Source organism: Triticum urartu, chromosome 3A (assembly GCF_056163025.1).
Source record: "Triticum urartu cultivar PI428250 chromosome 3A, HENAU_Tu73, whole genome shotgun sequence".
Classification (NCBI taxonomy): domain Eukaryota; kingdom Viridiplantae; phylum Streptophyta; class Magnoliopsida; order Poales; family Poaceae; genus Triticum; species Triticum urartu.
The window spans coordinates 629,319,161-629,333,446 of record NC_141875.1 but is presented as its reverse complement, the minus strand read 5'-3'; the positions used below and the strand labels follow the sequence as shown (position 1 = coordinate 629,333,446).

General features: G+C 46.8%; 2 protein-coding genes across 3 annotated transcripts; both read left to right on the top strand.

Annotated features, from left to right (window-relative positions):
- The first annotated feature begins 4,439 nt into the window (after positions 1–4,439).
- Positions 4,440–9,479, top strand: LOC125545568 (protein root UVB sensitive 6). Of its 2 annotated transcripts, none has more exons than XM_048709564.2 (14): positions 4,440–4,964; positions 5,693–5,791; positions 5,868–5,981; positions 6,383–6,454; positions 6,569–6,679; positions 6,794–6,913; positions 7,107–7,208; positions 7,286–7,358; positions 7,834–7,914; positions 7,996–8,060; positions 8,155–8,256; positions 8,350–8,529; positions 8,665–9,000; positions 9,108–9,479. In XM_048709564.2, exons 1-13 carry the CDS (start codon positions 4,632–4,634, stop codon positions 8,731–8,733), a joined length of 1,521 nt encoding a protein of 506 aa, XP_048565521.1. In that variant the 5' UTR covers positions 4,440–4,631; the 3' UTR covers positions 8,734–9,000; positions 9,108–9,479. The 2 variants fall into 2 exon arrangements, with proteins under 2 accessions (XP_048565521.1, XP_048565520.1); XM_048709563.2 differs by having other exon boundaries at positions 9,081–9,479.
- A 1,654-nt stretch (positions 9,480–11,133) lies between these two features.
- LOC125545565 (2-C-methyl-D-erythritol 4-phosphate cytidylyltransferase, chloroplastic) lies at positions 11,134–14,246 on the top strand. Its single transcript, XM_048709560.2, has 12 exons — positions 11,134–11,370; positions 11,539–11,621; positions 11,699–11,770; positions 12,206–12,261; positions 12,347–12,426; positions 12,580–12,662; positions 12,769–12,846; positions 13,195–13,263; positions 13,413–13,481; positions 13,597–13,643; positions 13,730–13,820; positions 13,999–14,246. Exons 1-12 carry the CDS (start codon positions 11,256–11,258, stop codon positions 14,050–14,052), a joined length of 897 nt encoding a protein of 298 aa, XP_048565517.1. The 5' UTR covers positions 11,134–11,255; the 3' UTR covers positions 14,053–14,246.
- The last annotated feature ends 40 nt before the right edge of the window (positions 14,247–14,286 follow it).

Here is a 14,286-nt window from a genome sequence, read left to right as displayed (position 1 = left end):
ACAGGCAGGGGAGCTAGACGATGCGTTTCGAGTTCCGAATCGACGAGTCGTGAGGCCAGCTCTAGAGGTGTCGGGATCGACGAGTGCGCGGCGTGCATATGCGTCGACAAAACAGACATGCTCACTTGAATCTTTCAGGTGCGGTGCGGGGGCACGCACGCCCCGTCTTTGTCGCTGCTTGGGCCGCAGTCCGCGGGCAGAATTGTTTTTATGCGTGCAGGTGTGTCAGAGAGGGATGCGATGAGCGGCGCATTTTGGCGTTGTTGTGCGCCGCCGAGCTGACAGAATTGACTGCTCACGCCGGTAAATCAGCACCAGTGACAGATCGTTACATATTAGTAGTAGAATCCAGTGATTAATCTGCTACGTACTTTACCCTGCATATTAAAAGATCATAGTTGAACGGATTGACCGCCTTGCTTCATGTTTTGTGGGCGCTGCGATTCAACGGGGGGTCGGCAACTAACGGACGGCGTACACGAGACGGATGCCGGGACAAAGAGCTCAAGGCACGGCCGGGCGCGATATTTCCATGCCTCTCTCCGCATTGCTTGCATCGTTCAACCCGAGGATGCATGCGCGCGCGGTGGGAAAAGAAAACAAAGACGATCTGTCATGAAACGGTCCGATAACAAGCCTCGGCGAAAGGCGTCGTCGAGCTCGTCTGGTGTATGCAATGATGCAACAAGTTCCTTGTGATTAGCACGACGTGACCCAAGGAAGATAACGAAGTACTCTCTGCCTCCGTTCCTAAATATTTGTCTTTTTAGAGATTTTAAATAGACTACCACATGCGGATGTATATAGACATATTTTAGACCGCAAATTTATTTATTTTGCTTCGTATGTAGTCACTTTTTAAAATCTTTAGAAAGACAAATATTTACGAACGGAGGAAGTACTACGTACATCTTTGGTTTCGATTAGTCTTTGATGCTAGAAGAAGAAAAATATCTGTCCCGCCTGACGATCTGAGTGACCCGGCCGGCTAGATAGTCCCGCGCATCGCCAACCAACAGACACAAGTTTTTCTCTCCGTCGTGGTCAGCCCCGTCAGGAGGACACCGAAGCCGTGCGTGGGCAGTGGCGCCACGGATCAGCGCTCCGAGGTCACGCGAAATGTGCTGGGCAACATGGCGCGCGAAACCTGAAAAACGCTTTGACCATGCCGCTTGAATGAGTGGCATTCCTGCGCCTGAGCAGCCGCTACACGACTTGCTTGTTCCAACACCCCATCCAGCGTCGTTCGATCGGTGAAACCGAACGACCTAACCGTGGCCGGCGACCACCAAACTTCACCGGCCCTGCGTGCAAGTCAAATTATTCGGCCGGAGAAGCAAAAATAATAATTCTTGCACGTAACCTTCACTTGTTTTCCATCTCTCATGCCTCCTCGTGATCGAGCGGCAGCGTTCAAATATTTTCAGAGCAAAAAAAAAGGAAAAGGAAAAGGGAAACATTCAACACTGTACTCCATGAGACGGCAACCGAGTCTCTTTCTACGTATTCGTACGAGCGGCCAACCGCCGGGCGGTGCCAAACCGCGCAGGCCGCGGCCGCCGCGCTGTGAAAAGAAAAAAAACATGCAGCCCGACACTTGGACGCGGGCCGACGGCACAACTGGCGGCCCCCGCGGCCGTCAGTCCGTCGCGCGGCCACACGGCGCCCGCCGGCCCACCAGCGCCGCCCGGGGCGCGCCACCTGCGCGGCCGCTCGGCCGTCCACCGCTCTTCAGCTCACGCGCGCGGCGGGCGGGCGCCAGCTCTCCGTCCGGTAGCGGCGGAACGGACGAGGGTGACGCCGGAGCGGGTTCAGAAAGCGCCTGGCACCGCGCGATCCCGAGGAGGCTGTGTCGAGGTTCGTGGGCGCGGTCGGCGGCCGCGATTTACACATGTCCCGGGCACGTGAAAACGGGAGTCACCGTGGGCGACGCGCGCGCCTCGCACGTGTTTTACCCTCCGGCCGGTCGCTGTGCGTGACACGTCGCGCTTGTGTGGTGACGTTTTCCCGGTGATCTCATGGAGGAAAACTCCACCGCCGCGCCGCATTGCGCTGGGACGCGGCGCGGGCGGGCACAGCCCTGTGGCCTGTAGGTGTACGAACGGAACGGAGTGGAGTGGAGAGCAGAGGCGTACGTGCATGCTACAGCCGCTCGCTGCCACTTCGACGGCGCGTCCCCCACCTCGTACTTAACGCCACCGCACGGGGCTCTGATTCCGCTGGCCCACCGGCGCGGCGCGGCGCGGGGAGAGAAGCCACGCGCCCCCCGAAATATCTGAGCCCATGGACCGGCCACACGCCTCCAGTCTCCGCCGTCCCCCGCCCGGCGCAGTACACTCCCAACCAGGATTATCCACCCCGAGAAAAAAATCCACTAATTCTTATGAGTGAAAAAATCACTAATTCTACAATAAAAAATTCTCATACCCGAAAATATTTGTCGAATAAATGAATAAAAATGATTGTATCTAAAACTAAAATCTCCAGACGAAGGGAGTATATGATTTACCAACGAACGATGGTACATGTACGACAACCCCTGTACTTAAATTGTCTCGTTTTTAGTCATGAGCACTATCACACGTACGACATCTCCTGTATGATTTTCATATGACAAACAATTGGAGCCATTCATTGATCGGTTACCTGGGCTCGCAGCCATCCAAGTAAGCATCGTACGTAAGTCACCCTAAAAAAAAGCATCGTACGTAAGTCGTACTGAAAAAGGTCGCACGCACAGTGATTCATATTGATGTCAGACATTGAACGGATCATGGCACCGTATGCACGGTATTTTCGTTTACCAATCCTCGATTGAAGCAAAACCATAATAATAATCAATATTATAATAATTTTTTGACAAACTTCAAAAGCACGAAACTGTACACTTTGCCGATGCATGGCAGGAACTCCTACCAATACTTGCCGCGCACGATCGAGCATCAAACTCGCCTTCAGCTGGCGCATGTTGTCGCCCTGCTAGGGTTCCGGAGTCTGAAACGGTGGAAAGCCTAAGTTCGACTTGGAAAGGGTGCAACCACAAATCAAATGGCTCATACAAGAAAATGAGTACATGTCGCTAGATGGAATAGAAAGCCGATGCTTAATCGCTAGGCTTTCTTTCTTATCTTGGATATATAGGTCCGTGACAAAATACATTGATCCGCATGAACTATCCTAGATTACACCATTGTTTTTCTCCTATTTGTGTCCATGGCAGCTCGTGTCTCTGATGCCACACCGAGCCATCACATTGACATGCATGCACCTCCTATCTCTTCCTCATAAATTTTTAATAGTCACTCACGCGTGAATCCCAAAAACACTCCTACCTCATAATTCCCGTTATTGTGTGTAAGATAGTGGCGTTTCAACTTTCATCTTTAATGTCACACTAGACCATCATGTTGGCATGCACTAGTCAACCCCCCCCCCCCCTCTCTCTCTCTCTCTCTCTCTCTCTTAAACTTTCGATAAACCACAGACATATGGATCTTACAAGCAACCCTACCCCACAAACAGTCATTGCGTGTAAGATAGCGGCGTTTCATTAACCACTTGCGTGTGAATCCGAAAACATCCCTACACATAAATATAGTCGTTGTGTGTAAGATTATGGTGTTTCAACTTTCATCTTTGGCGTCACACTAGACGACCCTGTTGGTGTGCACTGCTCATCTCTCTCTCTCGTAAACGTTTGGCAACCACCGGCGCAGGGATCTCACAAACAAGCATTGCGTGCATTATCGTGTTAACTCTCAATGTCCGTAGCGGCTCGCATTTTTGTTGCCACACTACCCATCATGTGGACATAAGCCGATAATCTCTCCCTCATGAACTTCCAATACCAACATATGGATCATAGATAAAACACCATCCCGCGGAGCAATCATTATGTGTAAAGATAGCGGTGTTTCAACTTCTCGCGTGTCTGTAGCGTTCACATTTTCGGTGTCAGGCTAGACCAGCAAGCTAGCATGCGCCGATCACCTCTTTCCCATAAATTTGCAACAATCACTGACGTTTGGATCACAGTAACAACCTACCATCCATAAATATTCATTGCGTGCAAGAAATTGTGTTTTCAACCGTTGATATATACCATGCTGCAGTTCATGTTTTTAATGACGCAACTGGATAACCACATCGGCATATCCCAACCATCTTTCCGGCATAGACTTCCAATAACTATTGACGTGTGGATGTCGCAGACAACCCTACCCCGCGAACAGTCATTATGTATAAGACAACTGGTTGTCAACCGTATGCCCGTAGCAGTTCGCGCATCCGGCGCCACGCCGGACCACCATGTTCCGGCCGCCGGGACCCGGCTGCCCCGCCGTGAAGGGCAACAAGTAAAGTGGGTGCACGGCGCTAGTGCCCGTAGCGGAGCCAGGAGAGACTTCCTCCGGTCTATAAAACCTTTTCTCTCTCCGCTGTCCGGTCTCTCACCTCCATCTTGGCATTTCCGCGGCTCCGCCAATATAACCCTCCGCCCTCCCTTTTCTCTCTCCAACTACTCTGCCTCGCCTCGCCTCGCCCAGCCCTCCTGTCCTGTCCTGTCCTGTGTGCCCGTCGCGACAACCATCTGACTAAGCAGCGCCCCGCGCTCGCCCTCCGCGCAGCGGCCCATGGCGCCGGCGGTGGGGATCAAGCGGACCGCCGCGGCGCAGGCCGTCGCGGTGCAGGCGCCGCCGCCGCCGCCCGACGCGCGGCTGGTGCGCGAGGCCGTGCGGACCTCCACGATCGCCGAGGCCGTCGCGCCCGCGGCCCTGGAGGCGCCCGCGCCCGCGCTCGAGGGCTTCCTGTGCCTCGAGGAGGTGGAGGGGCGGCGGTGGAAGTACGTGGTGGATGCGGCCCCCGGGAAGGGCAAGGGCAAGGGCCGGGGCAGGGGCGGGTCCGCCGTCCCCCTCGGGGCCTCCGTCCGGGCCGTGCCGCTCCAGTCGCCGCTCCCGCCCGCCGAGGTGAGCTGTTTTGGTGGAATTGCGGCGTCCCGTCGTGTTTGCTGCTGTTGGTTGTGTTTTGGTGGTCTGGTGGATATGCGTTAGGTTTCCGGTTTGATTTGGGGGAATTGGCTGTGGATTTTCGGCGATTTGGTGTACGCGAGGCGTAGCCATCTGCGAATTGTAGATTATTTGTGCAGCTGCACAATGTAGATATGTTTTCTGTAATTCTTCGGAGTGTACTGACTCGATACTTTCGAGGCAGTTTTGTTTTATTTAGGTGAAACCGGGAGAGTAAATTGTGTCGTACTTCCAGGACTATGACTTTGTTCCTGTAGTACAAAGTAAAATTTAGTCCAAAGTAGTATTGTTTTCACCGTCAATTTTTAGTTGGGATTAAGGTAGTTTGTAGGAAATTTAATATTGCAGTGGACTACACATGCCAGATTAAGTTGCTTGCTGACTGAAAGTTCTTTTTAACCTGTGGAAGTTGTCTTCTTCACTTTATTCTCGTCCTTTTTAGAGAAAAAAACGGGATTAATGGAATTCATTTTGGAGTTAAGTTGTGCAGCAGTTGTTTTCAACTATTGAATAGAGGATTCTACACTATTATGTGAAGATTAAAGTGCTGCGTGGAGAGTTGAAATCACTCCACATTTATGTTCTATCTCTAATAAAGTACTCCCTTTGTAAACTAATATAAGAGCGTTTAGAATACTAAATAACACCATTACACACTATGGCTGCAGGAAATAATGGCGTTCGTAAGATCTTATGTTGTGCCTGAAGGGTTTCCAGACAGTGTTACTCCTTCATACGTCCCATACATGACCTGGAGAGCTCTCAAGGTACAGTTTAGAACTTGTGTTCAGTATTCACTGTCTTGATTCATATGTATCATGCAAAGATTTGTTCGCTGTTCAGCATTTTTTTGGTGGAGCAATGGGTGTGTTCACAACAAGAACCTTGCTGAGCTCCGTTGGAGTCTCTCAAAGCAAGGTTACACCAGGTGCCATTGCTATCAACTGGATCCTCAAGGTAAACAAATCATGTCTGTTCAAGAATCTATTTGTTCAGGTCATCATACCTTTCTGCTGATTCATTATAAGACAAATCAGAAATTTATTACTCCCTCCGATCCATATTAATTGACGCACACTTACTACAACTTTAGTAAGTATGCGTCAATTAATTTTGATCAGAGGGAGTAGAATAGTTTTTTGCGATAAACTTCATGAACCTGAAGTTTTATCCTTCTAGAGTTATTGGTCATCTGATAGCAATATCTTCTGTTGGCCGATATGCTCTTCTTTGCTTCTTGTCATCTGATAGCAATATCTTCTGTTTGGCTGATATGCTCTTCTTTGCTTCTTGTCATTAGAAATCAAACATGTATTATTTATTCTAATCATATAGTTGTGATTGTGGTCCTGCTCCAGGACGGTGCTGGACGTGTTGGAAAAATGCTTTTTGCGCGACAAGGAAAGAAGTTTGACAATGACCTAAAGCAGGTAAAACATTTTAAAGCATGTTTACATTTTTTTACCATCTAGTTATCTACCGTACTTTATTTCCAATTTCTTGGTCCCATGTGCACGACTAACTGAAACTGAAATTTTCTGTAGCTCCGCTTTTCTAGTGATCTCTTGCTGGAGATAGGTGCTGGGATAGAGTTAGCTACTGCAGCCTTCCCTCAGTTTTTCTTACCTATGGCTTGCGTTGCAAATGTTGTAAAGGTCTGTCCTCGCTAGTTGTTCAAAGTTGCAGTAATTGGATTTGAAGTACATATACTCGACACTGTTTTGAAAGTATTGATGAAGAACTTCTGTTTTTTCATGCAACATTTTTAGAATGTTGCTGCTGTTACGTCGACGTCAACTCGCACCCCAATCTATAAGGCATATGCAAGAGGAGAAAATATTGGAGATGTGACCGCTAAAGGCGAATCCGTCGGGAACATTGCAGATCTGGTAATTATTAACATGTTTCCTTGAACTTTTTGGGCAAGTGGCACATTAATCAGGCATGCAACTGAGTTGGCTGATTTACTCGCATAATTTGATGGTGTGACCTGAGCTTTTGGTTGTATGAGTACATGATATCATCTGCTCACTTAATTTAGCAGCAATTCTGACATTATTTTGTTGATGATTTCACATGAAGCTGGGCACTGGTTTGAGCATCTTTATCACAAAGCGGAACCCATCGTTGGTGACTTCATTTGCCCTGCTATCATGTGGATATCTCCTGAGTTCATATCATGAGGTTCACTTCAATACTTTATTTCTTGGGTCTTGTTGTTCCCTCTGCAAGTCATATGTTGATACTGAGTTTCTTACCAGGTGAGGTCTGTTGTGCTGAATACCCTAAACAGGGCAAGGTTTACTGTTGCAGTGGATTCCTTTATTAAGACAGGTAAATCACAGATTTCTGCTTTGATTGTTTTAGATATTATGCTTTGAATTGTTCCAGAAAAAGCAAACATACTTCTAGAATTGTTTATATGGACAAACCACTGATCTTTATCAGTTATATTAATGTGACTAGTAAAGCGGCACTTATATTTGTGGAAGGCTTACTAAAGCGAAGCCAAATACAGTATTAGGCATAGCAAAGTAACAATTCAAAAGGCTTTAGAAAAGATTTGACCGGTACCAAGATCCTTTTCATGAATCCATAACCATGGTGAAAACATGAACTTTTGGTGTGTGTCAGCACAATAGGTTGGACATATTCTCTTCTATCCTTGCACTCACAGTATTGAGCTCGAAACTGCCATATGGGACTTTTAGAGTCTCTGGAAGTTCTAATTGTGGTCTCTTTTAGATGCATCTTCTGTCTTAATTGCAATTTTATGTAGTACCTGATTCTCCAACCTTTCATGGTACAGGGTATGTTCCTTCGTTGAAGGAAGGAAACTCGCAGGAGACAATATTTATTCATCCTTGGCGGCATGAGCCAGTTTCAATAGGTTTGCACTATGGTTTCTTCTGACTCTGGTCCTTTCGTTGTACATGGAATGTTTTTTTTACAGTCTGATACTTTCTTTCAGGATCACGATTTGGAGAAGCATTTCAAGAACCTGTTTCATTTGTTGCCACAAGGCCTTTGTTTGAGGTACATCCTCCAGCTCCCTGGCCAGTGGCCACTACCAGTATATTTCCTGCATTACTTCTTTTGGTATGGCTAATACTTCCTATCTTAATTGTAGGATGAGCGATACATGGTAACATATAACCCAACGAAGGATAAAGTATACGCGTTACTCAAGGACCAAGCAAAGCCAGATGACATTCTCAAAGCTGCTTTCCATGTAAGCAGCTGTTTGCATTGCAATTATTTTGGCTTTTAGGTGTGTTTGTGGTCCCTAATTGTCCTACGTCCTGATAATGATACTGCTTTACAGGCCCATGTGTTGCTGCATTTCATCAATGTATCACATGAACGGAAGAGGATGAGCTCCAATCGATCAGATCACTATGGGAACCCGCACCCACGGAACATGGATTTCCTGGCACACATCGCAGAGTCTTGCAAAATTGTGTCGTCGTCTTACGGAACATTCAGGAAGAAAGCAAAAGAACAGGTAACGCTCCTTCTCTTTGTGATAAGTGTGCTATCTACTATCTAGCACTCCCAACTACTAGACATAATTGTGACAAGCCGGTTGATTGAAACCCTCGGTACATGACTAACCACATTCCTTTTCGTTGTATGTCAGGGTTGGATAATGTCGGAATCACTTCTTAACCCTGGGAAGGCTCGATTATGCGTCACGAGACCGCAGTGACTTCACTATTTCCGTTTACCATCGACGGGATGATACCATCTCTAGCTGTTACTCTAGCTTTTTCGACGGGATGATACCATCTCTAGCTGTTACTCTAGCTTTTTCGACGAAGATGGGACATGATGCTGATGAGTTGTTGGTAGCTGAACTAACATGTGTTGGAGCCCGGCCTAGGTGTGAACCAGTGAGTCTATCATCTCGTGCAACCCCTAACCGCTGTATCAACTACAGCTGCCGAAATCCGGGGACACCAAGAAGCTGTAACTCGTAAGTTCTTGCCCTCCTTGACTTGCATTTACACCAGAAATCTGTTGTTGCCCAATCATTTGATGCTTGAGACTTGTCAGGTCGTCGAAACAATAACGTGGGAGGAGATATGCTCGCGCCGAGCCATGAGAAGACCGAGGGCGACCTCCAACTGCTAACTGCATAGGAGTAGGTTCCCTAGAGGGACGTATATTTAAGCTTGCTGGTAGTAGCGTCGCTGTGATGGAGAGGACTTGCTAACTGTATGTAGCCTGTTCGTGAGTGGTGTTCGTCGGCTGCGGAGTCGTTTTCGGAATGTAGGAAGAGCTGTTTCCTTTTTTTGCTGTGCTTTGAGATGTGGTGTTCGTCATGCGCCTTTGTAGGTCCGCTTGTTGTAAGTTGCAGTTTTTCGGATGGAGAGTGTTTTCATGTCGATGCTTGTACATACTAGTACCTGCTTGTTGTTGTAATAATCGGAAGCGTTTTGCTGCTGAGTTAAATCTTGTGTGATGTGTGGTCTGCGACATGGCTGTGGCCGTCACTGACAGACTAGCTTGAAAGTGTTTTCCCCTCTCTCTGCCGCTGCAACAGCATATTCTGGTACTCTGCTGCATCTGGGTTAGTACGGCCGATGGGGCGAAACGAGCTGTTTCGTTCCGTTTATAGCTGGATCCTTTTCTTAAACAGCATTCGGACTTCGAAATCTCAGCCGACACAATATGCAAGGATGTCATGATGGGAACGGGCCAACCCGGACTTGGCCCCTGTGGCCCCGCCCCAAGGCCAATTTGAGAGGCGGGTCGATCCATATAAAAAATAGTCAACACTTTTTATATTCCATTGACTTGTGGATAAACAAGATGTTAAAATTAGGCATGATTTATAATGAAATCTGATTAGTGTAACAGCAACACGGACTACGTCGCAAAATCGGGTCCTACAGCAACACGGACGCGACGAAGATTGTAACTGGTGTGAGATATAAGACTATAGATGGGCCGGCCCGGCTGATCCAGCGGGCCACCTGATGCCGGCCCTGTTCCAGCCCGTTTGAGACCCACCCACATGACCCGTTGACCTCGAATTTTTAGGTCAGGTTAGCGACCCGACCCATTCCCATTCTGAGTAGGATACAATCGGGGTGTGGCATGAAACTGCACCTAACCTGTGAGCAACTCCAATAGCATAGCGCCTAACCCAACAACATCTCTAACATGGAACCCTAAACCGGACACCGCATTCGTCTGCGTACCAGGGATCAGTCCGTAAATATTGATGTGCGAGCCAGTCATCCAAAACTAGCCGCATACACACAACCTCATTTTTTTCCGGTTCGCTCAAAATAGCTGCATATCTAGCTTTAGTTTAGCTAAAAATTGTTGCAATATAGTAGTAGTTTTAATTTAAATATTATGATCGAACAAAGTAATTTACATATGTACTAGTTGTTCCTTTAACCGCCCACATATGGTCAATCAAATCTTTCTTCGGTTGCTCGATGCCAAATTTGTTTATACATTTGAAAAAAAATCATGAAACTGAAAATATAAGCGTAATCATTATGAATCGATCTAGGTCCATTGCACGCCAACTTCTTTCGGTAGATCGTCACCCCCCTCCTCCTCTGTCGACCCTATTGGTGTGGGAGTGAGTGGAGGTCCCGATCTACCGGATGGAACTGCAACTTTTCATGTTTTGAGGCTGCCCATCTCGGCTTCCCATCTCGACGATATTGCCAACGGCGACGTCAATGACTCGATGATGTATTTTCCTGTCGGTCGTTTTGGTGGGTGAGTTATAGTTTGTAGTGTGGCGGAGGCTTGTCTCTGCATTTTGGGTGTTTAGCCTTGTCCATGTGGCCGTGAGCCTAGTGAGAAATAATGAAGGTTTGATTGACGTCCTTTTGTGAAGAATGAAAACTCAGATATGCTCCATAAACAACAAGTAAACAACAACATTTCGCCAATTCCCGCAAAAAAAACATTTCGCCAAAAAAAAGCAGTAAACAACAACAACAACAAAGTGAGGAGCCGATGGATAATAATTGGAAAAGGGAACCTATGACCCGTTGACGTAAAACGGTAGACCTCCCCAGCACGTGACGGAGAAAACAGAACTCGTGGACGGCGGAGATTGACCGGAATGTATCCGCACCACACTCACCTCCGTTCCCGGATGCCTCCTCCCACTGTTTTTGTCGCCTCCGCTCCGGCCGCCCATCGCCAGCAGCACCACCCGCCCTCTCCCTCCCTGGGCCACCCACCAGCGCCTCCGGCATGGAGCTCCGCCTCTGCCTCCACCTCCACCCGCACGCGCGGCCCCCTTCCGCCCCGACGCCGCCTCCATGCCCCGCGGCCGTGCTGCTTCCCGCGTCCCGCCGCCTGCGGATTGGTGAGGATCGCTCGTGTTGCTCCAGGCCAATCGCCTCTAATCCGTTCGTTTTGGCCCGGCGCCCCTGGGGCTGCGAACTTGCTAGAGTTCCAGTCCGATTGTCTGTAACAGCTTATCCGCTGCTGCTGTACTGAGGCCTTCCTTTTTTTCGGGGTCAACTGTGGTCAGGTGGGAGCTGCGGGGTTGCTCCGCGGCGGAGCACGAGGCGTTCGCATTCAGCCATCTGCGCTGCTGAACCGGGCGGCGCGCAGGTACGGTGGATTTTGGATGACACGCGTATGTGGTGTGAGCTCTTCTGGCTGACTGACCGAGGGCTCTGTTTTGCCAGGGCGGGGAGGCTGTCAAGGAGAGGAGCGTCTCGGTGGTCCTCTTGTCCGGAGGGCAAGGGAAGAGAATGGGGGTATTTTCTCTTATCTCATCATGCTCCAAACTTAGCTTCCACGAGCGGCTGTTGTTCTCAAGTGTATTATGTCCTTGACAGTGTTCTGTGTATTGCTCCGGGTTATGTTCATTACATTAGTGTGACAATTCTGGTGGGAAATGCCATAGCTGTTCTTCTATTGCTGATATGCACTCTGATGGTGTATCTATACGACTTTTTCGTGCTACAAGTGAAGATAAATGTAGCGTACAAGAGATTTCTATCTTTCTTGAACATTAGGAGTAGTGTTAAACAAAATGAACAGGCATCAGTGTAATGCTTGATGGCATCAATTTTAGATCTGCTGTGGGGAATTGTGCTGCTTCGAAATAAGTTTAGTATTTCGCAGTGAACTAGCGAATCATTTCAGTGGATGATGAATGTACCTAAATTCCCCTCCACCTTTTGTAACAGGCCAATATGCCTAAGCAGTATCTACCATTACTGGGAGTACCAATTGCACTGCACAGGTTCATTTCCTTGGTGTAGAACCTATTAATTCCCTGATTTGGCAATTTCATGCAGACACGAAATACTTACATTTCTGTCCCACAGTTTAAAGACATTCTGTGGAATGAAGGAAGTGAAAGAAGTCGTGGTGGTGTGTGATCCATCCTACAAAAATTTATTTGAAGGTTCGTCTGGACTCATCCCATACTCATTGCTTTCACTATGTTTTTATAAATCTAGCATCTACGCCTTATTATAATTAAGTCCTGTGACCAAATTTAAAGAATGATACAGCACAGCCTCGGAGTAAGATGTTCATCAGTCAACTGTTTCCGCAGGTTCTGTTGAAAACTTGCAAATACCTATTAAATTTACAACCCCGGGAAAAGAGAGACAAGACTCTGTTTTTAATGGACTTCAGGTTAGTGGTAGCCCACCTATACTGCTTGTTATGTTGCTTTTGTACACCAATATTGTAGATATCTTCAACATTTGTATAATTTGTGAACAAAAAACTTTGTCCATAGGAAATTGATGGAGATTCAGAACTTGTTTGTGTCCATGATTCTGCAAGACCCTTGGTATCCTCTGAAGATGTAAAAAAGGTTACCTTCTATGATCCAGCATGAATTATCCATCATAGCGTGCCTTGTAAGATGTTCCTGGATTTGTTTCTTTCTTCTCCTATGAAGGGAACTTCTTGCACAGTCATCAACTAACAGAAAACTCTCCCCTTAGAAGTCGCAACTGATATTTTTGTGAATTATACTACATGCATGATAAAATATCTGGCTTCGAACTTCTTTATGCTGCCTTGAGAAAAATTGAAGAATTTCTTATTTAATCCTGGTGCTTTGGTATTTCATAGTAACTTTGTAAAGGGGGAAAGGTAACATTTGTAAAATCTTGCAGTTCGCTCAAGTAACAATATTGGTTTTGATTTTTCTGACTAGGTCTTAGAAGATGCTGCGGTGCATGGAGCAGCTGTTCTTGGTGTGCCTGTCAAAGCTACTATAAAGGAGGTTACTGTTTATACATCTAGATATTCATCAATAAAAGATGAGCTTGCAAAGATCCTCGGTCATTACCTAATAATAGCATACTGCATGATTGATGTTCCGATGGCATTCTTGCTGTGCAACTTTAATCCTCTCTCTTCAATTGTCTCCAGGCCAACAGCGATTCTTTCGTCGTAAAAACCCTCGATAGGAAAACCCTCTGGGAGATGCAAACTCCACAGGTAATCATAGTATTGCCTCTAATAAGAACATTTCATGATTTGTATTTCCCATGACTCCATGTTCATTTTTATGTGGGGGGATACAGTATGACTTAGAAATATATTCTGATTGTAGGTGATGAAGCCTAATTTGCTCAAAGATGGTTTCGAGCTTGTTAAGAGGTTAGCTGGATCACAGCAGATATAATCCACTGATATGCTAATTCCCATTTCATTTTCTTCTTGCTGATTAAACTTTGCACTCACAGGGATGGCCTTGAGGTCACTGATGATGTTTCCATCGTAGAATGCTTGAAACATCCTGTTTATATCACTGAGGGCTCTTATACAAACATCAAGGTATCATGTTAGCTATTTAAACTAGTACTCCCTCCGTTCCAAAATAGATGACCCAACTTTATACTAACTTTGTACTAAAGTTAGCACAAAGTTGAGTCATCTATTTTGGAACGGAGGGAGTATATTCTGAACTTTTAAGTTTGAATTAACTGAACCTCGACATGTGAACTTTGTGCAGGTGACTACTCCTGATGACATGCTCTTAGCTGAGCGTTTGATGAACGATAAATAGGGCCAATATTAACAATGTTTACTTGATTTGAGAGGCACCTGTATGAATTTGTCAGTACGACATTCCATTGCCTTTCCACAGTTTTGGCCTCTTGGGAACTAGAAAAATAAACATGTAGCTCATACACGAGATAGATAACCTGTATGTAACATTCTTTCCGTGGCAATGAATATATGGCAAGGTTTTCTGTTTGAGTTCATAGTTGACAGCAATGCAGCAAATGGACACACAAAT